Genomic DNA, 23523 nt, shown 5'->3' on the forward strand with positions numbered 1-23523 from the left:
GTCTTCCTTTATATCCTTAAGACAGTCTTGCAGTCTAGCTAGCTGATTAGTTTAACCACGCCTGACGTACACATCAGCAGAGTTTACTGCATTGCTTCAGTATCTGGCTTATCTGGCTGGCTGGGTAAGTATGTATGTATGTACGTATGTATGTATGTATGTATGTGGGCTATGTTCCGGTCACATATCTCTGCAAGTGCTGAAGTCAGAATAATCAAACTGAGGATCGGTCGAAGGTCCCCTGCTCAGGTTGTGGGAGTTAGAGGTCAGCAGATCAAGGTCAAGGTCACAGGGGGTCACTTAGCACATTTCTTGCATAGTGCATCATTTGCATAGGAAGAGCAGGGTTTTCGCCAGTAGAGGGTGTGGTTCTGCCCTCTACTGAGGGCTTGTCTAGTTTCATCTGGCTTCATAGATAAATACAACTGAGTGTTGTCAGCGTAACAGTGGAAATTAATACAGTGCTTTCTTATAATATTGCCTAAAGGAACATATATAATGTGACAGTATTTGGTCCTAAGACAAACCCTGAGGAACTCCATGATTAACCTTAGTATGCTCAGATGACTCATTGTTTGACATTAACAAACTGGAACCTGTCTTATAAGTAGGATTAACTACGTCCAGTGGCTGTCCCTTTAATGCCTAATACAGTGTTCTTCGTCATGGATGATTGATGTTCACAACTAAGGTTCTTCAGTTTTACTTTAAAATCATTCTCTGGATATAAGTCTAAGTACACTGCAGTCAATAGAAACTTGAGACCTATTTACTTCAAACATAATTTTTATTTTGAAGCCGAACTTAGATTTTTTGTTAGATATTGGCAAACAGAAACAAAAATCTAAAGTTCAAGAATGATTCAAAATAAAGAATTTCACAAAGAAAACGGCACCTGCCAAACCAAAAGTCACAACAGTCAATTACCGAGTATGGCCTCCATTTGCTTGGATGCAGGCGACAATCCGTCGGCACATGCTTTGGGACCGGGCTTCTGATTGTGGGTTGGGACAGCCCATACGCCTGGATACATCACTGTAGCTCAAACCGAGCTCCACCATACCCAGTGCCCGGAGACGTTGTTCATGTGATAGATGAAGCATGATGCTGTTCACTGGACTAACAATGGTGGCCTTTTTGGGCCTTTATATAGGCCTTCAAAACCCATTCTCACATTGTGCAGATACTCACTGATATTGCTTGGTGTGTATTTGTTTCACTTTTGCAAAGTGACCAACCCATGTGCAATGAATCATGACAAAATGACAACTTCATATCTAACTACCAGGCACTAGATCATCAGTAAATCCACAATGAACATTACAACCCCTCTACAAGTAGAATTCTGCGTACATTTACCTCAAAGTTCTTATTGACTGTCAGTATATAATGTCTACAGCTCCTCACCAATTGTGGCAGAAAAAGGTTCCCGAGTCAATCTTCAGATTCCAAACATTAATGTGTTATTCTTGTGCAGCACAGGTCCAAACACTGATGAGATGCCCCGGAGCAGTCTGAAAATCCCTGAGGGACACAGGTCTTTATACTGTATCACTCTGGTGTGTGGAGTTTCCTCACACCCCAGGGCCATCCTTCTTTTATGACAAATCTCTTAAAATCCATCACTATTACTTATTTATTCCTTCTTTAGGGTGTCTGAATGCTGGGTACTTTCCAAAAAATTAATGACTGACAGGCACAATCACCAGGGAGAGATACCTCTCTCCTGGCTATCCGCCCGACCAATCACCACCCTCTGCAACTTTTTTAAAAAAAAAAAAAGTAGCCTTAAAACTACACCAGGGTGTATTCGAAGACAATGTCAGTGTTAGATCAAAGACAAACGCCCAGGTGTCTCATCCTTTTGCGAAATCACATAACATTAGAGTTTACAAACAAGAATTAACCACCACACCTACGCTTGAAACACTCAATCTATATTTAATGGCCACCTGTCAAACCTGGCTGCTGGTGCCTGCCCAGTCTGACTTTTGGCGTCTGCCAAGGACTTGCCTGTGGTTGATACAAACACAGTGGAGTCAAGTATTGCTGTCTGTTCTCATCTGCACATTTCAAGTGTGAGCGGCCTTTGACACTTCTGTCCTTATACCTGGAGGCTTTATGCTTTATTTGATACAACAGTTCTAGTCGCTGTAACACAAGTTTGTGTTCGATTGTGTCAAATGCTGCACTAAGGTCCAACAAACAAGTATAGAGACCAGTCCATTATCTGACGGTATGAGAAGGTCATTATTAACTTTTACCAGAGCTGTTTCTGTGCTATGATGCACCCTGAAGCCTGACTGAAACTCTTCAAACAAGCTATTCCTTTTGTAAATGTTCACAGAATTGATTTGCAACTGTTCTCGCCAGAATTTTAGAGAGAAATTGGAGATTAGATACTGGTCTATAGTCAGCCAAGACATTTGGATCTCGAGCGGACTTTTTAAGTAAAGGTTTGATGACAGCAACCTTAAAAGCCTGTGGTACATAGCCTGTTACTAGAGCGAAATTAATCAGATCGAACATTGAGGAATAATTAAGGCAAAGCCTCCATGAACAGTCCAGTTGAGATAGGGTCTAAAAGACATGTTGATGGTTTGGATGTAGAAACTGTTGAAATTAGCTCAGAGAGATGTACAAGAATGAAGAAGTCTAAATACCCATCAGGTCTTAAAGCCAACTCTATCAATCTGTGACAGCTGTAGGAGGTGCCAGGTATTTTTCTCTCTGATTGCAACAATTTTGTGTGTGAAGAAGCTCATGAGGTGTTACTGCTCAGAGCTAAGGAATACAATGTTCAACAGAGCTCTGACTCTGTCAGCCTGGCTACAGAGCTGAAGAGAAACCTGGGGTTGTTCTTGATCTATATTAATGATGAATAATAAATTGGTCCTGGCATTATGAAGGCCTTTTTTATAAATCATCAGACTATTTTTTTTATGTAAACTTTCTCTAAAGCTAACATCCTATATAACAGGAGAAAACTGTGAATCCTAAATTAACACAAACTCTGGAAGCATGGCATGTTTTAGCACAAAGACTGGAATCAGGAGGAATCTGTTAGCCTAGCTTTCACGAATAGTGGAAACAGAGGAAAACTGTTCGTATAGCTTAGCACAGAGACTGGAAGCAGAGGAAACGTTTAGCCTAGCTTAGCAACAAACTGGGAGCGATGGCAACTATTAGCCTAGCTCAGCATAACAGGACAACTGGAGGGGCAACATCAGCCCAGGTTTGCATATACAGGAAGCACATTGAATCTACTAGCCGAGCTTAGCACAACAACTGGAAGTAGAAGGAAACTGTTAGCCTAGCTTTGTCAAAATAGTGGAAACAGTCGGAAATTGTTAGCCTAGCTTAGCACAAAAATTGCAAGCAGTAGAATACTGTTAGCCTAGCTTAGCACAAGACGGGAAACAGGGTAAAATGTTAGCCCTGCTTAGCACAAGACAGGAAGCAAGGTAACTGTTAGCCTAGCTTAGCATAAAATTGCAAGAAGTAGAATACGGTTAGCCTAGCTTAGCTCAAGTCAGGAAACAGGGTAAGCTGTTAGCCTAGCTTAGCACAGTGACTGGAAGCAGGGTAAACTGTTAGCCTAGCTTAGCTCAAAGACAGGAAGCAGGATAAACTGTTAGCTTAGCTCCATGAACAGAGGAAACATAAAAATGAATAAAGGTGAATAATGAGTGTAAACTGAGCTGGAACGTGACGAGCACAGGACAGGACTTTAGAGATGCTGCATTCAGGTGTCTGTGTCTCCATGTCGGACTGGGTCCTTTATCAGTGGAACAGTGTGAGAGCCATGTAACGTCCATGTGTGCTGCTGAAGAGTCTCTGCTGCTCTGACCGTCCTCCTCCTTTCAGGGTGACGCCTGCTGGAGTCCGATGGTTGACACCAGGTCTGAGGAAGTGTAAGTGTGTTTTAATGGATTGATGGAAACAAAGCAGCACATTCAAGCATCTTCAAAGTGTCACATCTCTGAGGTCATCATCAAAGCTTTAATACTGATCACATGATCCATCAATAACTGCAGCTGTGTTGTGTTTTGTTCTCTCCATCAGATTCCTGTCAACTCACAGTCGACACAAACACAGTAAACCGAGGACTGAACTGTCTGACAACAACAGGAAGGTGAAATGTATCATGATGGTTCAGTCGTATCCTGATCATCCAGACAGGTTTGGACTGGTGTCAACTGCTGTGTGAAACTGGTCTGACTGGTCACTGTTACTGGGAGGTGGAGTGGAAAGGAAAGGTTCATGTATCAGTGAGTTACAGAGGAATCAGGAAGAAAGGACTCAGTGCTGATTGTCTGTTTGGACGTAATGATGAGTCCTGGAGTCTGCTCTGCTCCGATCGTCATGGTTACTCTGTCAGACACAATAACACACAAACATCCATCAGGTCCTCCTCAGTCTCTCACAGAGTTTCAGTTTATGTGGATGTTGATGCTGGAACTCTGTCCTTCTACAGAGTCTCCTCTGACTCTCTGATCCACCTCCACACCTTCAACACCACATTCACTGAACCTCTCTATCCTGGATTTGGATTCTCATCATTTGGTCCTCAGTATTTCTGTGCTGAGTTCAGTCTCCAGAGTCTCCTCCTTTTAGAGCAGGGGTGTCAAACTCAAATACACAGTGGGCCAAAATGTAAAACTTGGACGGAGTCGTGGGCAAACATTGCTATTTACTGAAAAAATATTCTTCCAAATATAACAATGAACCTATACAATATAGAGTCTGTGACATAAAGATAAGAACAGGTCTAAATTTAAACATAGATTATCATACATTTTCAATTTATTTTTGAGTCCTTTCACTTCTAAAATATGTATTTTTTGTTTAAGTCTTTTAAGTTTATATTTCCTTTGAAGGCTAAATTTGATTAAAACTAATTAACAATGTCGACAAAAAGGTAAGAACTTAATAATTTATCTGTCTCAATTAATGCAAAGTCACTTCTGCTCACCTTTTTGGCTATGAATCAGCGAAAGCAACAGTTTTTCATTAATTCAGCCCCGTGCTTTAGTAATTGCCTTTTTCAGATCACCCTTGTTATTGAACTGTTTTCCGTCAATATAACTTTTCTTGCCATAAATCCCCATAAATTTTCAATGGGATGAAGGTCTGGGGACTTGGCAGCCAGTTCATCACATCTATATCACTCTTTTTAAAGTATTCTGTGCTCTTCTGTGATTTGTGACATGGTGTGTTGTCTTATTGATAGATCCATTTTTCATTTTTAGAATAAATGGTTCAGGGGTTTTTTTCCACAAGTTTTATATGAGATTCTGAATTTGCCATTTCATCAACAAAGTCTAAATAGATTAGATTTTTTTCCAGAAAAGCCCCCAGACCATGACGCTCCCATAACCAGCAATCTCTGGCTAAAAAAAAAAATTGTTTTTCAGCATCGATATGATGTCAGTGGAATTTAAACCTGCCAGGGCTATCGAGATTAAATATTTTTCATCCAAAAAAAAAATATTTTCCTATTCATCTCTGTAAAGTACTTTTTTTTAGCCTATTCAACTCTAGAAATTTTATGTTAAAGGTTTTCTGCACATTTTAGTGTATTTTAACCCTTCAATGGTAAAAAAATAAATTCTGTGAATAGACCTTGTTCTGTAATCAATGCATAACTTAGTTATTTTCATTGCAATGGTTGATTTTCTTGAGCAAGATCAATGATTTTTTAATACGTTTTTCTCTAATTTTATTTGGTCTACCTGTGGGTTTTAATCTATTATAACTTTATTTTATTCAATAAATCACTAATAACATACTTTGATCTTCATGTTTGTTTGCTTATTTGTTGATAAGTGGAATTTAATTTTCCGTGTTGAATAATCACAGCTTTTCGTCTGTGGACAAGATTTATCCTCTTCCCATGGCAACAATTAATTGTAAGAATGAAAATAGAAAAAACATCTTTTGTAAAGCAGTAAAATTAATGTGTTTGCTTTTGTTCTTATCTTTTTTCTTCATTTTTAATGATAATTTATTAAATTAATCCCTAAACGCACATATAAAGAACTATAAAGACTAGAACAAAAAGTACATATTTTTTAGTAGTGAAAAGACTCAGAAACAAAACTTGAAAAATAAATGATTTTCTACATTTTATTTTATATCTGTTCTTATCATTACATTTAGCAACCAAGTTAAACATTAACAACATAAAGTTATGAACATTAACTTCTTTCAATCCGATTTTTCTTGAAACAATAAAATAAAAATCCTGTTCAACCACTATAGAACCGTCAGAGCCAGCGATAGATTTCAAGAAGTCTTACTGAGATAAGGCTACTCTCGGTGGCTATAGTGAACGGTCACGGTCCGGTCACAGCTGTCTAACTTGGACGCTCACATCTCCAAAACATTTGGAGTAAATTTTTGATCAGGCTTTATCTGGATAAACTCACCACAGATCTGACATTTATACAACTACTGTCTCGCCTGAAATAATCTGAAAACTACATGTAAAACCTGAAAAAACAGACAACCGGAAATATACATGGTTAATATCAGTGGTGTAGTCTAGTTTATTCTAGTGGGTATACTCTGATTTTCCCCCTCCCAGCCTCATACACCCCCATCCTGGAGCAACATCTGTCCGACAGCAGCTGCCCCAAAACGGCCCTATACAAGAACCACCACGCTCAGTAATGCATCCACATCTAATTGAGATCATGAAAGACTGGTTATCTATTATCTAAATTTAAATGTACTGTAAGCAACACAAGATTTATAACAGTCATAAACAGCTAGACTTTAATTAACCATTGAACAACTAGTGACAAGACAAATAATTTAAAATAAAGAAAAATAAATATATACTTACAGAAATAAAGTTTCAGCAATCAAGTGCAAAAAATGGTGCAAACACGCAAATAAAACTCTGAAACTTGAAAAGGCACTAAACTGTCAACCCTCAACCAACTTTGTATCATTTGTCTCAGAAAAATGTAAACAATCATGTACAAATTACATCAGTGATTCACACCTCAACTCAAATATGTTTGTACTTGAGGTTCTTTGCTGTGCATATACAAATATACTTTATACAAATAAAGTTTCAGCAATCAAGTGCAAAAAATGGTGCAAACATGCAAATAAAACTCTGAAACTTGAAAAAGCACTAAACAACTCTCAACCAACTTTGTCTCAGAAAAATGTAAAGTCATGCACAGATTACATCAATGATTCACACCTCAACTCAACTTTCAATACATTTTAAAGTAATGATTTCAAAACTATTTACATTCCTTTAACATCATCATATGATTACTGGGATTACTGTGTGTTCTTCGCACAAAAGCCTTGGAAAAAAGAATGGAACTCTTAGATATGACCCAGGTCTTGTGCCACCTGGTCAAGTGTCTTCTCATAGTCCTCTTAGTCTTAGGGTAGGTTAAGTAGCCCGTAGGCTACCAAGCCTTCCAAATGTGTTTGTACTCAAAGTTCTTTGCTGTGCATTTTCCCTTTGCCTGTGTGGCAGAGCGATGGCTTGTCAGCCAAGTTGTAACATACTGCCTTGGCTCAAAAAGGCTTAAAGGGGGCCCATTGATGCTTATCATTAAACTACCTACATTGGACAACAACTATGTAGATCTTGTGTCTGTGCATATATTGTTCAGACTGAAACCCCTTTCACATTCAGCAGTGCTGCAGGGGATGGTCTGCATGCATCGTATGAGTGGAATTAGGCTTCCAGGCTTTTTGTCTGGGTGTTCAAGGAATTCCCTCATACCATGAACAGTTTGCTCTTCACACAGACCAAACCGCTTGGACACTCGTTTCACTTGTAACTCACCATGCCGAATGCCAGGACTTAATGGCCAGGTGCTGGTGTCCAGAACGCTGAGATCACGAAGCATTTCACCTTCAAATGAGAGGCGTTTCTCCATGTTGTTGATCAGACTTTGGAGGAATTGCTTTGCATTGATTGGTGAGAACTTTGCATTTGAATGCAGGGAAACTGTTCCAAAATGTCCTGAAGCCTGTGCTTGCAAAGCCTCTTCAGATTTCTCACCTGGAGAGTTTTTGAATGATACCAGACCTCGGATGGTGCGCCTCAGAAACTCGTCTGCTTTTAAAAGTGTGACTGAATGGGCCTGGAGTTGCTGAGACAGGTTTGAGAGTTCAGACAGTACATCATACATAAGTCCGAGGTCATGCAGAAATTCCTGGCTTTGCAAACAATGTGCCAGGCCTCTGTAAGTTTGCCTCTCTTTGGTGTTTCTTGTTTGGTCTCCTGCAGCATTTTCAAAGTGTCTGTTCAGTGCCTCATATGACCTCCACACAGCCTTTACAGAACGGAAGCTGATGGCCACCCACCCTGTACTTAAAACTCTGCCAATACTCAGGACTTGTGAACTCACTTCTTGTGCTGCCTCCAGAAGATCCCGTGCACTCTTATTAGACTGACTGTAGAGATTGTGGATCTTTTCCATGAATACCTTGAAGTGGTTGACTGTTTGAACCTCACTGACAGCATCAGATACAGCCAGTTCCACACGGTGGTTCATGCAGTGCCATGTGAAAAGGTTTGGGTATCTTGCAGTCAGCCTGGTTGCCACACCAGTGTTCTTGCCTTGCATGACATTGGTACCATCAGAAACAAATGAGACCCAATTCTTTTAAAGCCATTCTTCACTGAAGCCTGCAGTTTTCAAACAGTTTAACAGAGCTTCCTCTGTATACCTGCTGCTCTCTGGCTTTCCAGCTCAACTAAATCCAGAAACAAAACTTCAGGAGTAGCTCCATCTATAGAGGCTTTCACATAGACAATCATGACAGATTTGTGGCTGAGAAATGTAGCCTCATCAATGAGAACAGACAATTTGCTTGACGACAACACAATATTGTCAACAATTTTTTTCTGCATCTCTTTTGCTATGTGTTGCACATGTAGCATGTATGAATTGTGTACATAAAAATTATAAAAAGATGTAACAGGATTTTGGACTAGTTCAGAAGATTCTGATTCGGCTCTGGGAGGTAGAGGTACAGTAAGGACACTTGAGGCAGAAATTTTGGTTTAAGTGCCTTATTATTTTGTTTGTGAGAAAAACAATGTGGAAAAATATATTTACAATATTTATTATCTGCAGATAACAATGTTGTTTCAGATAGTAAACACTCTATGAAGAAGTACACTTCAACTATTTTTTCCTACACCAATAACAGTCACACTCCAACAAGTTAACAGCACAGTATACAAAAAATGTCCCAAACACAATTCAAGGTACACAAAAGTTGGTGGTTTTCCCCCACAATGCAGTGTGGGTTAATTGTCCATAGGTTCAACCAGAGAGTTCATGAGTTATTGATAATTGTCCATGAGCGCGCAAAACCAGAGTTCAAAATATGACCCTGAAAAGGTGACAAAAGTTAGGTGGGAGAGGACAGCCGCCTACCAGACCGCAACGGGATGTTGTTGAGTGAGGTTCAGGCTCATGGGCTCTAGCTCGCCTCCTGTGATAGGTGTATGCACCCGCCAGGGCACACCTGGCCTGTATATAACAGACAGGACCACTATCAGTTAAATATTCATCAGAAATCATTATCTTTAGCTAGCTTTTAGTCAGTGTACACACATATTCAATATTCCATTACACGTTTAGATGAATAAAAATGCATTTCAAATCCAACAGTATTTAGCAATCAAATCAAATCATGACACTTTAAAAAGTGAAAAATCTTTAGCCAATATGGACTTAAAGTGCTTTACCCAACATAACACAGGCTATGATGGCCAATACAACAATATAGCTGCATTAGCATATCAATGGAGCACTATAAACAAGCAGCTAGGTGATCACCGACCGCATTGATATGCTAATGCTAGTTAGCACAAACAACATTCAAACATTTAGACATTCAGACTCACCAATTCCCTTTGATTATCAGTCTCAGCCAAAAACCCTGTTCTCTGAAGCGGCGGTAGCCGATCTCTATAAGTTTACAGAGTGCAGTGTATTTAAAAGCGTGATCAGCGAATGTTTAAAAGCAAAAGATAGTTTGTTTAAAGACTAACCGTGTTAGCAGCATTCCTGTGGCTTGTCTCCTCACCTGTGTGTGTGTGTGTGGAGAGGAGCACAGCGGTATTATTCAGACCCGCAAGTGACCTGATTGGTCGAAACGCTACACAACCTGAGAGCGTACGTGACGGTGCATTTACGGATCGTAAAAAATGGGAAATATTTTATATTAATTACTTTCGTTTGAGGAAGCGTGGTTTTTTATGTGGGTTACACACAATTGCTGTGGAACTGTACCTTGAGTGCAGACTAGTGCCCATGTTGACACCATTTTTTTTCCTGAAGCTCAGTGAGCTCATAATGGTCAGTAAACAGATGGTTCATCTTAGCAAGATAGTATGCTGTTCTGAATACAGCATCAGTCTCAGCTAACACAGTCTCTGATACAGTTCTCACCATATTTCCAAGTAAATCCCGTCTACTTTTTTCAGTGAGCTCCTGAACTGTTTCGTGTGCCCTAGATATCTCATGTCGCCGAATTTTATTCCTATAGGATTTTTGGGCTGCTTGTCTGTCATTTGTGCCTGAGTACTGGATTTTAAAAGACACCCACTCCTCAGATGTAGACACACTCTCCTCTGTGAGGATTCCAGTTGACTTCATTGCACTGCAGATAGCACAACCTAGAGGTAAACAAAAACATCAGTAATTAACATTATAACATTTAAAATGTTGTCAAATTTACCAGGATGACATCATAATTCCTGCTATTGGGCCGGGAATTAGCAGTCGGTAATTATTGTGCATTCCTAAAGAAAATGCATGAAAAATAGACAAAAGGGGGCAAAAATTACACTCATACAATAGCTCGAATTATGTATGTGACAGCTAAAACTTATCAGTTAATCATTTAATGGTGTGCATGGTGTTTTAATTAATGGACTTTTAAGATGACAGTAAATTAGAATTTTTATTCACAATTTTATGAACTATCTTAATATTTAAATATATTACTTTAACTTACCCTCAACTTTGTACATTTCAATTGTTTCTACCAGCTTTAAATGTTGTCTAATATTTACCTAACTTTCCGTTCTTCCAATCTAACCAAGGATACCTGTTTTTAAACTCCCTCGCCTGACCCTCACTCCACAAGGCTGTCCACGTCAAGTTCTCACCTATACCCGCACGCACACACACACACACACACACACACACACACACACACACACACACACACACACATCTGGTTCTTATATCCCCGTGGGGACTTAGCATTGACTCCCATTCATATCTAACCCCTAACCCTTACCCTAACCCTAACCTTAACCAACACCAAAACAATGCCTAACCCTTAAGAAACTTTTTTGCACTTTTACTTTTTAAGTAACAACAACATGACCAAGAAAACCCTGTTTCCCCCTGTGGGGACCTATTTTTGGTCCCCACCGTGACACGAGTCCCCACCGAGATAGCGTGGAGTCAGGTCAAAGTCCCCACCGAGATAGCAGAAACAAGTACACACACACACACACACACACACACACACACACACACACACACACACACACACACACACACACACACACACACACACACACACACATACACACACACACACGTTTGTACTTCTATCTTAGTGAGGACATCCATAAGTGTAATGCATTTCCTAGAGCCTTACCCTAACCTTAACCATCACAACTGATTGCCTAAACTTAATCCTTACCCTAACCCTAACCAAACCTCAATTCATACCTGTTCTCTAAAAACAAGTCTTCACCCTCAAACATGGCTGTTTCAAAGTGAGGACCGGCCAAAATGTCCTCAATTTGTAAAAATGTCCTCACTTTGATAGTTAAATGCAGAAAGTGGTCCTCACAATGTAGCAAGTACAAGAACACACACACACACACACACACACACACACACACACACACACACACACCTAGACACACACAGACACACACAGACACACACACACACACACACACACACACACACACACACCTAGACACACACAGACACACACAGACACACACACACACACAGACACACATATACACACATACACACACAGCTCTTTAATTTCAGCCAAACCAGCTGGATTTAGATACACAGTGATCCCTCATCATATCTCAATTCACTTTAAAATATTTTAAAATTGTATTTGATATTGCGAAACTTTAGCTATATTACAATGTATGGTATTTTTTATATACATTTATCCATTATAGTGGTGAGCAGCGAAGAAACACAATGTTATCTTTTGCGCATGCTGCAACTGAAGGTACATGTCCACTAGATGCGTTTTTCCAGCTTGTAAATGCGCCACATCTGAAAATCACACACATGCCGGGTCACTACATAGACTGTAGTTAAACCCCCACGGTAGAAGAGGGACCACTGTAATTCAATGTGCCAATCATCTGCTGTTACAATAGTCGGTATTGTTGTTGTAACATACACGAGTTCCACTTACCAGGTAAGGCGATAGCGTCAGCAGGCTTCTCTTCCCTGCCATCAGGTAGAGCTGATGTTGCCTCTTCATCAGGCTCCCTTCCTGGAATGTTAACATCAGCTCCAGCTGTAGTGTAACCCGAAGCGATAGTATTCACAGGACAAGCACGCTTATTAAAACACTGAAATAGTGTCATTTGATTCTGTTTTCTTTTCATTGTTTTTTTCTCCACTGACCAGTCCGTTCCCCTCTTCTTCCGTACACATTTTTTTCCCACTATACAACTTCACCACTTCCTTAGTAGTTTATGTAGGGTTTGCGTCTCGCCTGACGGAAGCCCATATGGTAAAAAAGACCCCACTCAGGAACACAGAGAAGGCGAATTTATGAAAGGGAAAAGTAACATTATGTCAAAAAAACATACCGATACATATCTTTGCGCATTTTTACGTGGCTATATGGAAAGTCAGGACTTTTTCTAGTGGGTATGCGGCGTGTACCTGCGTATCACGTAGACTACACCACTGGTTAATATTAATATTTATTGTTCACGATACAAATATTATGAGATCACAAACAAAATCCAATCTTTTCCCCTTGAGGCCGACCACATGTGAGCCCGATGAACCAAAGGTGAAAACATAAATCACTGCACTGTAAAATGTCACTGCATCTCCAATAACACTGCATTCCATTTATACGTGACTAAACACCATCACACTTTATGTCAGGTTCAGAGTAATCGGGTCAAGGTTCATCTTTATCTTAATTGGGTCTAAGTCGGGAAGTGAAATGAAACAAACCCAAAAAAGAATTAACAAAATAAAAAAGTTAGTCTGCTCTCACACAACGCACCCAGCTCTTTTAGTGTACGGTCCTGCAAGGACGAGCGGACTAACTAAACACAACAAAACCTACAAACAAAACCCCCAAAAAAGGACAGCAGGAGACAGTTTAACCTCGATGAACTGTCGCTGCTATGCCGGCATCTCAGCTGCAGCAGGAGCTCCCTCACCCCATTAAACAGCGGTTACACACGAGTTACCGGTGACGCCTCGTATCGGTCTGGCCTCTCACAGAAAATCACTTACACCTGCCTGCTCACCTGACATACTTTATCACTGCCTGCCCCAATCAGAGGCAGACAGCGGAGGACCACCAGGTGCCTCTGGTTACATATATTTTGTGTCATAATAACAGCAGTAATCCCAAAAATACCTGTGTTATCCTTGGCCTTTGCCACTAGTCAGCGTGAAATTCATTATGGGCTTTTTGGCTGCCCCAAGTCCATTTCCAGTCAAATGTTGAGAGTGAAAATCAGGATGTGGTGTTCCTCTGACGCTCACTTTAACTAAAACCATTTGAGCTGCACAAAGTGTGAAATGAGAGAGGAAGCAGTGAATCTCCAAACTGCTGACAGACTTTCACACATTATTGTCCAGTGAAAATCAGGTTTTTTGCAGCCACACTTGATCCTGATTTGAGTGATTAAGTCCTGTTCTAGTGATGAAATGAGAACTTCCTTCATCTTGTGTGTGATGGAGAAGAATAAAGGGCTGTGGCTAAAAATCCTGACTCTGAGTTCTTCACCTCCTCATCCTCTGTCTCAGATTCCTCCTCTACTTCATCAGTGTCTTTATTCAGACACACCGTCCACTTGTGAATCATCTTCCTCTTCATTTTCTGTCCTCTCACCACCAACCAAATTTATGTACTGATGCCACAGCATGGAAGCTATGGGTGCTCACCTGAGCTAAAGTTAGCATAGTAATAATGTCATGTCCATACTGCATCAATTCAGTTATCACCTCAGGCTCTCAAGTCTCGTTAATTCAATGCTTGAATTTTCTGCCTACCTTGTCCCATTTCATAGTGAGTATATCCTCTTGAGGGACGTCTCTTGACCGCAGGAAATGTTCCAAATCTTCCTCCATAGCTACGGAGGGCTCCGTACATAGCAGCTCCTCCGTTGTGGGTTGTGAACGTGTGATTCTCCAAAGACCAAACATCCAATACCACTGATGTGACTTTTGCAAGATCTTGCGTTTCTACAAGACAAAACTTTTGCGATATCTCGCAAAATTTTTACCCTCTCACGAAAGTTTCTTGGGATTCTTTCTGTTTTTTTTTCCATGTCCCTTCCGGGGCTCCGTAGGAAATGTATGTACGTTACAAATAACTTCCAGATACTGACAAGTTCTTCTAATCGTGACAATGTTAAATATGTTGTTTTTCAGTACCATGTGACTTTTTTTCTCTTTAAGTTGTTATGCTCATGTGTAAATGAAACTGAAGCATAATTTTGTTGAAACTTGTTTAACTCAGATTTCAAGCTCTTCAAAACATGCTTTATAAAAAGAGATCAATAAATATGAATATTTTTAAAAAGTGTTTACTGTATTTCTGTTCCATAAACAGACCAGAATGATGCTGATTTACTGAGGTCCATATCTGATTACATATGGAGTAGAGGCTCAGGTCCTATTTTATTCTAGTAGTTCTTATTTATCTCATGGGATTAGTGTCTTATTTGATTGGGCCCTCTGATATTAAACCAATATTTTAGCATGTTGTGTGGAGCAACATTTACATTTGAGTTGGAAACTTCAACGCCTTAACAACATTATATTAAAACTATGAGCTTGTCAGGCCAGCAGCTGCTGGTCCCAGATAGTGCTCTCTTCCTCTCCCACTGCCTCTCTCTCTCTCTCTAGGTGTGTTTGGCTAAGAAGTTGCAGCAGCAGGTGTTCCTCATCTGTAATTATCATCAGCTGATGGAGCAGGTGGAATGCAGCCAATCAGGCTTCACATTCGCCACAATATAACCAGATGCCACTCACCTCTGGATGGTGACACAGCCAAGACAGATCACTGCATGTTACTCCAGCCTCTGTTGTTTTTTGTAACTCTGGTGTCCTCCTCTGTTCCAGTTCTGGATCCATCCGTTTCTGTTTCATGCCTCCTGGTTCCTTCACTGTCTCAAGTTCGACATTCCGATCTGAACATTGGAATCCCTCACCTGTGCCGTTTCTCCACCTGGCGTCTCTCCATTACTTACCTGCCGTTGGAACTCGCCGTTCCCCGTCCTGGACTCCAAGCCGTTTGCCCAAATGCTGCCAGCCGCTCACAGCTAAGCACCCAGTCCGAGCATCTAGTCCTCCGAATTTCGTCGAGTTACTTGTTCATTGTTTTCTAGTTCCATTTGTTAATACTGCCCATGTTTCTGAGTAGTACCTTTGGGCATCGTTCTAGTTTATTATTGCATTTGATCTCGTCTAGTAAAAGTTGAGTTTCCTGGTGAGCTTCGCCTTACGTTTAGTAATTTGCAATCTTGTGTGAAGAATAATTTGTAGTCTTTCTTGCCTGGATATTACCCACCGTGACTCAGCGTCTGAGTTAGTGTAAGAAGTTCTCCTAGCCTCTTGTAGACGTGTTGAGCCCTTCTGGTTCCTAGTTGTGTTCCTGCCTCGCAGTATTTCCTGGTCTCAGTTTGCAGTTCTGTTAGTCTTCTTGTGAATAAACCGATCTTAATTATTGAATCTGTCTGCCTGCTCATTTCCACCGCCTGAGCCTCTGGGAATCATAACAGAGCTAAAAAGTATTTTCCATGTTCTGTTCTGTCACTGACACGAGAATTAATGAACAGCTACATCCATGTTGTGGGCGGGGCCTCTGAGTTTGGCTCCGCCCACTGAGACTGTCTCCTCCTGTCCTCTCTGACGTCCACAGTTGTGATGTGCTGTGTGTAGTTTAGTTTGGGTCAGTTGTTGTGTTTCTGTTGTTTTCTGTAAATGTTTCTGTTTTCTTAGTGTTCTCTGTTGTTGTGTCTTTTTACAATCACTCAGTAGAGACTTTAGATGCACAGATTTGAGGAAATCTGTTTTACTTGCAGAAATCTGGAACCGTTCATTCATAACCAGGACATTAATTTATAAACGATGGATTTTCTCTCAAGGAGAAATTCATATCTGTGATCAGTCGTCTGTTTTCTTGTTAAATAGTCGTTTAATTCAGTGTTACTGTTGGTTCATAATAATAATTCTCTTATTTACATCCAAGTGATAATAACTAAAGATTACATTTTCATTAGATTTGATTCTCTCATTAATGAATCACTTGAGAAACCTAAAATACTTGTGACAATAAGTGCATTATGAACCTTTTCCTGTTTTATTGCTAAGCCTTTATTTAATCCTTCATGTTAGCTTTTTATTAGCTCACCATTTATTATTCCAGCTAACCACTCACTACTTTTACCTCACAGTTTATCCATAACTTTACAATTCTTTTCTTTCAGCTAATCAGAAATGAATTATTTAGGGAAGTATACAACTTACAATTATATCATTTTTAGACATTTTTAGCTAAATGTTTAATTCTTAATTCAGCTAACATCTATTTTTTAGTAGTTATGAAATTATATACTACAAAACCTTGATGTCAGTTTAAAATGAAGGTATTTATTACTTTTAGCTCGTCATTTATTCTTGTTGTTTACTGTCTTTGTTTAGCTAACCAATTTAAAAATAGTTAACTATATAATTCTTTAGCGAACCATTTAATCTGTTATTTAGCAAATTATTTCATTATTTTATCTCATCATTTACTCTAATATTTAGCAATTTATTATGTTAAAGTCATCATTTGCTATTTTAGCTGATTGTTTTATCGAGTAAAGTATTATTTTAAACTGTTTTATTTAGTTTACTATTTGTTTTTGCTCATTCAGCTTTACCATGACTGGCTCTTGTTTCTAGGATTGCAATGAAATTCTCTTTATTTTCTGCATTTACACATTCATTGTGTCCTCTTGCTCTCTGTTTTGTGTGGCTGGAAGTAGCAGCACTTCACCAACTGTTTGAATAGAGTCCAGATTTTCTTCAGCTTGTTTCTTGTGTTCCTTGATGAGGGAATTGAACAGTGTTGAATTTGTTTTAGCAGCCTTCTGATAGTCCATCCATGCAGTCATGGCTTGTTTGTGTCCGTCAGACCAGGCATGAACTGCAAATCCTGCATCTTTGGAAGTGGAATTCTTCCAGTTGTTGAACCCAGAAGGAGTCAGATACTGTCAGTGAGCTGCTGTTAGGGGACTAAAATGTCTGCAGGCGTAGCAATATGCAGAGTTTGAACTTTGGGAATATTCAAGCCAGGGGTGGATCTTGTACCAAGCTGCTTTAAAACTCCTTTTCCGGCTCCAACACCTGAGTCCTCGGGTACAGCTTCAAAACTGGCTGCACTGGTGAGTCATTTGGACATTTGCTGACATCTGTGGAATTAAAACCAAGACAAGAAATTAAAATCCAAATCAAAATATCTGAGTGTAAAGATCAAAGGCACATTGGATGGAATTGTGATGAATTTCAGTGCTAAACATGGTATGAAGTGATGCGTGGACTGATTTCCATTCAGGCAGAGATTGATTCTCCGTCAGACAAACCTGATGCTGCAGCGTCTGTGGAAGCTCACAGCTCCTGATCTGTCTCTGTCTCACTCTCTGCTGCCATGTCAGGATCCTGGATGTGGATGTGAGCTCCTGTACTCTGACCCTCACCACTCTCTCCATCAGCTTCCTGCTCATTCTGTCCCTCTTCACCGTCTCTGCTTCTCTGCACACTCACAGGATTTCCAGCAGCCACTTTGTTGTTTTCAAAGTAGTGACTGATGTCCTTTTTTCTCTTCATGATGGAGCAATGCGTGAAGTAAAAACAACAGCTTTTCTAACATCAGACATCACAATAGATGTTTCAATAAACGGCTGTTTGAACGACACAAGTGAAGCAGAACACGGAGATAAAGGAAGATTTCAACTATTTTTCACCTTTTTTTCTTGTTTGTCGCAGACTTCTCTGTAGTTTTTCTGCCGGATGCCTTGTCTTGTCAGAGAATCTCGCTCAGCAGATCCAAAAGAGACTCGGTCCGTCTCCTTAATGAGTCCCACTAGAAAACGTGTGATTTTTATTTTTTGTTGCATTTAGCCATGAATGATCACAAGCCGGCCATTTTTCCTTCAGACTAAACTCTGAGTTTGAGGGGCACTGAGGAGGTCAGGCTTGTTGTAGGGGGGGGCATCGTTTTTATTCAGACAGGCTTTTGGTTGACCTGTAGCTGCTCTGTTTTATTACACCGCCAAGGAATGCAGTGGAGTTATGGGACGATCAGCGTACGTTTGTCTGTCTGTCTGTTCTCATCATTACTCATAAACGGACTGATGGATTTGGATGAAATGTTGAGGGAAGCTCAGAAATGACACAAGGACCAAGTGATTAGATTTTATCAGTGATGCAGCTTATAGTCTGGATCCATGGATTAGTTAAAGATTTCTGTATCATTGCCAGATAGCGGTGTCACTGTAACCATGACAACCAGTGAACACTACATCAGCTGATTGTGATCCTACTACAAACTGACCGCTGTGGACTTATCAGGACTTATCCATCAGAAATGATACAAGGGTGTTTCTGAGTCCCATCAGTTTCCACCACCTGCTACATACTTAGGTCATGTGATTCGGTATCACATGTATAACACACGTCTGTGCTCAGAGCAAGGTCATTTTTTATGAAAGATTTCATGGGGTGCAGGGTCCTGGTGGGGGCTGGGGCGGGCAGGGTTGGGGCTTGGGTGGTGGGTGGGTCCTCTTGCCCTGGGCTTCCTGGGTCGGTTCTGGGGTGCTGGGGGTGTCGGTAGCTGCTCCCTCTTGTCTTCGGGGTCTGTGTGGTACACGGTGGCCCCGGTTGCTCTCTGGGGGTGCTGCCCCGTGGCTCCTGCAGCCTGTGTGTGTGTGTGGGGGGGACCCGCCAGAACGTGCTGAGACTCTCTCCAGAGTCTAAACTCACACTAAACCCACTCTCCTTTTCTCGAGTATCTTCTGGCCTATTCCACTCTATACTGACATGACACCCACAACTATGGTGTTCAGTACCACTTGGTTATTTATTCATTTGTTTATCTTCTTTGTTTATTTTCCCTGTTCTTCTTGTGTATGTGTTTGTTTGTTCTTCTTATTGATGGGTAATTAATAGTTGGGAATAACACAATACCTGATATTCTTCAGCTGTAATAGCACCGCTTGCTAGTCCCCGTTCCTGTCCGTCCTGTCTCGTCCTGTCCACCCTTTGTTTCCCTTCACGTCACCACTGAGGTGTAGCACTGCCCTCCCTGGCTCTTAACAGGGAATTGTAATAAAGAATGTCTGCTTAGCTTTCAGGGAGGGCTGGTGATGGTCACATGCATGCACTAAATAATAAGATATTTGGCTGCAAGACTAAATTATGCATTAATCTCATAAAGTGTTGACACCCCTTCAGTGGAGTTAAACAATGAGAATAAATGCAGACAGAAAAAAAAAAAGATTTATTGTATAGAGACAAATAATAACCCTTTGAACCTGAACATGAGCAGAATATGTACTCTTTGGTCAGAAGAACAGAATGTAGTCTCTGTTACAAGCAACTTCTGTGGAAGATTTTATAAACATTTCATTTCCTAAAGACCATTCAAAATAAAGATGATTTGTTTGTTTTTTACAAACAGCTTTTTATTAGCTTTGTTTGCAAAAATGTCAGCTTTAGAACTCTACACTCTACAACATATTCAAGTGTGGAAAAAGTAAACGGCTGTAAACTGTCTGCAGTGGCTATACAGCGAATGTTTCCTTTGTTTTGGCACAACTAGCTGCAGATTTCTGTCCACCCTGGATATTTATTTCATCCTAAAGAAGCAAAACCATATCAAAGACAAAAGTAGAAATAAAAGTCCTCCAGTCTGAAAAAAGCCTGAATACAGCATATTAATGTTCCATCTAAAACAGACACTGCACCACCAGTGTCCATGTAAAAACATGGCTGAGAAAATACATTTTAGAAAATAAAGATTTTATCAGAGTCTCTGTGAGGATGAGGTGTAGAATCTGCACTCATATCTTTGTGTTGTTTCTCTGGGTTTCATTCCTGCTCATGCAGCAGAGATCCGTCTCCATCTAGTGGCAGAAACAAAAACTCTGAGTCTCATCTTCTTACATTGAACCACTTCATCTTCATCTTGGCTAAATCCAGAGACCGACTTCCTGCAGACACACCTGGAACCTGTTCAACATCTCAGAAGCAGTCCAGGTTTAGGTGGATCACAGGGACAAAATCAGTTTCAGAGTCAAAGTCTTTAAACAGCAGAACTGGTCATTTAAAGGTAATGTGAGTGTCCACAGGCCAGCTCTTACAGGGATAATCATCTGTTCAGTTCAATTCAGTTTTATTTATATAGGGCCAAATGCAGGTCAAATTGTCTCAAGACGCTTTACAGAACCCATATGCCTGAACCCCCAGAGCAGCCCGAAGAAAAACTCCCTTTTAACAGGGAAGAAACCTCGAGCAGAACCCGGCTCTTTCATCTCAACTCCTTTATAGTTTTACGTCAGGTTCAGGTTTCTGAAAAGGAATGGATCAACCTCACTAAGAGCAGTTTTCAGAACTGAAACAGCATCAGGTCCCTTTCTATGAACCCAGTCGATAAGCTGCCGTGCTTTATTTGCTCCAGTCTGTGTTCTGATGACGTCCTTCTCTTCTTCAATGATGACGTCCTCATCATAGAGTCTGTCCAGGAGCTGGTCCACAGTAACGTCTGACAATCCCCGAATCAACCGTCTCCGAAGTGATAACAGCCACTCCTGTGGTTGGACTCTCTGCTCTGTGTCCCTTTCTGGATCCGGAAGAAAACAAGAAAAACATGTTTAATCACAAACTATCATTTCTACAGCAGCATTGTTCTGCTTCGGTTTGCTGCAGCATCCAGATGTGTTCTGTCCTGTCCCCTGTTCTTCTTTACCACAGCATCAAACACAAGTTGTGTTCTTTGGATTCATGATAGCTCACTCTAGTTCTGCGCTCTTTGCGTCCTTCTGCATGTCTGAGGACCACGTTTGGATCTTGATGCTTTAAACAGTGAAGTCAGTGTTGTAAAGGCAGAGTGGGTGGAGCCACAGACTGAACAGCAGCCCACATAGAGGTCAGTTTAAGGCAGGGACACGCCCCTTATGCTGCTGTCAATCAAACTAACAGGGACACGCCCCTCCTGTCAACTAAGTGTTGTCTGTTTTTCTCATGTTTCCACATGGACAGTTTTCTTCCTTATAAGACCAGCGTTACATGTTCCATGTCCATGATGACCCAGAATTTATGACGACGCTGTAACAGTGCACATGCTCAGAACAGGTCGATAATCAACTAGAACCACGTCTAGAACAGAGTTCCACACTGACTGCAGCTGACTATGAAATAGGACAATAACACCAACCATGCATGTGTAATGTCTGCAGCTGACTGTGTGCAATCAAGGCTTTTAAAACAAACTATTAAAAACACACTGAAATAAACTGGCAGGAGCTTTATATCAAAAGGAAGGGAATGAAGGTGATATCAGCTGACCTTCAACAAAATATCCCTGTAGCAGAAGAAGTCATTTCTGCTGCTGAAGGAGGGTGAAGCCTTTACCGTTCAGATGAACATTACGTTTCCAGACTTCTGTCTTCTCTTGGTCTTGGACCATCAAAGTCACTAAATCTGGATTTGTCGTCAGGAAAACCTCAAATGTTGGGTGGAAATTGGGTCCAAAATGTGAACAAAAATCTGCATGCTGAAAACCAACACAAACACATCACTATGACAGCAGAAATAAACGTTTATCCACTCCTCCCTGACTGTGAATCAGTTTTAAATATCATTTTCTTTATAACCATGTCAGATTTCACTTACTGCCGGCTGTATTTCCAAACCATCCTGTTCACAGCGGACACTGTAACTCCGACCAAAGCTGAACAAACAGTCAGCTGAGATCCTGATGTTTTCTGCATTTACTTGTTGGGCAGCAACCTTCAAGACAAGAACACATTTATCATAGTGTGAATGATCAATAGTCAGGTCTATTTATTTGTAGAGGTATTTAAAACCTTGGATGTTGTCCAAAGTTCTTGAGATAAGAATTACAGAATATGTCCAATCAGCCCAGGATCCTACCAGAGAGAGTGGACAGAAGAAAGAGAGTGGAAGTAGTAGTAGGTCATTGATCATCAGTTAGGAGAGACCAGGACACCAGAACAGAGGAAATATAACAACTGGTATACAGTAAAGATAGAGTAGGTTGACGGAGTTGACAGTTCAGTTGGGTTCTGCTTACAACCACAGAATGAGACACACATCTGTTCACTTTACCTCTTTTACAGGGATGTTCTTCTGCAGCAGAAACACATCAAGTGTTCGAGGCCCTCTCCTTGGAAGCCGGAGGAACAGCAACACTTGGCCCTTTACTCGGCGTGAGAGTTGCCTTTTAACAGCATCCCAGATGAGGCCGAAGAGAGAGAGGTGAGCGACCTCCACGACCACATGAGTGTCAGTGATCTGCAGCGGCTTCAAGATGCTCATTCCATCATCAGTGAAGTGGGCAACAGACAACAGGCCATCAATACTCAGCGCTGTAGGAGCACAGAAATGTTCAACTTCAGACTGCTTCATCTCTGTCTAATTATTTTGAGTGCAGATGAATTTGCTGATATTAATTTCAGAACATGCCAAGGATCTCTAGTTCACCTCCATCCTGTCATTCATCTGTCTGATGTGTGCATTTGGTACTACAGCTAAACTCCATGACAATCTTGTTTTACTGCTTTATACTAAATGCAGCAAAATTAACAACGTACCAGAAATAATATAGATGTTACGTTAATGATTCATTGCATAACAGTTAGAGAGCACACAACTTACCATCCCTTGTTTCACAGTGTGGGAAGTGAAGCTGACGGACAGCATCCTCAGAACACTGGATGTTGAACAGCGGTCCTGCAGCTTCTTTGCCAGTCGGTTCGAGGCGGTTCTCATCCCACTGAACGATCCCGTACAGCAGCTCCGCCTCCTGAGTCATAACAAACACCACTCCAGTCTCAGCACACTGGAACACACCTGGGCCAGTACACCTGAACCTGCAGGGCAAAGAAAGGCTGAAAAACTACAGCAAGCCTACAGAACCCTGAAATGAAAATGTTCTACCACTGTTAAATGGCGGTTCTCAAACAGACTCCACTTTATG

At 40.8% G+C, this 23523-nt stretch overlaps 3 protein-coding genes across 9 annotated transcripts in view; 1 reads left to right on the forward strand and 2 right to left on the reverse strand.

Moving 5' to 3' along the window:
• LOC110972632 (NLR family CARD domain-containing protein 3-like) overlaps positions 1-23523 on the reverse strand; it is a 204578-nt gene that overhangs the window by 130641 nt on the left and 50414 nt on the right. The window lies entirely within an intron of this gene.
• Positions 1-23523, forward strand: part of LOC110971795 (NLR family CARD domain-containing protein 3-like) — a 203123-nt gene that overhangs the window by 23520 nt on the left and 156080 nt on the right. Inside the window, 1 exon segment of the mRNA XM_051937962.1 lies at positions 3868-3914. Within this exon segment, the coding sequence (XP_051793922.1) occupies positions 3868-3914 (47 nt within the window).
• Positions 6767-10095, reverse strand: LOC110972843 (E3 SUMO-protein ligase KIAA1586-like). Its single transcript, XM_051938024.1, has 3 exons — positions 10049-10095; positions 9902-9965; positions 6767-9524 (listed from the first exon to the last, which is right to left on the reverse strand). Exon 3 carries the CDS (start codon positions 8607-8609, stop codon positions 7611-7613), a length of 999 nt encoding a protein of 332 aa, XP_051793984.1. The 5' UTR covers positions 8610-9524; positions 9902-9965; positions 10049-10095; the 3' UTR covers positions 6767-7610.

This window comes from Acanthochromis polyacanthus, chromosome 17 (assembly GCF_021347895.1).
Source record: "Acanthochromis polyacanthus isolate Apoly-LR-REF ecotype Palm Island chromosome 17, KAUST_Apoly_ChrSc, whole genome shotgun sequence".
Classification (NCBI taxonomy): domain Eukaryota; kingdom Metazoa; phylum Chordata; class Actinopteri; family Pomacentridae; genus Acanthochromis; species Acanthochromis polyacanthus.

Bases quoted from the DNA above. Each gene is read 5' to 3' on its own strand.
- LOC110972843 (XM_051938024.1), bottom strand. From the start codon at position 8,609: ATGCAAGGCAAGAACACTGGTGTGGCAACCAGGCTGACTGCAAGATAC.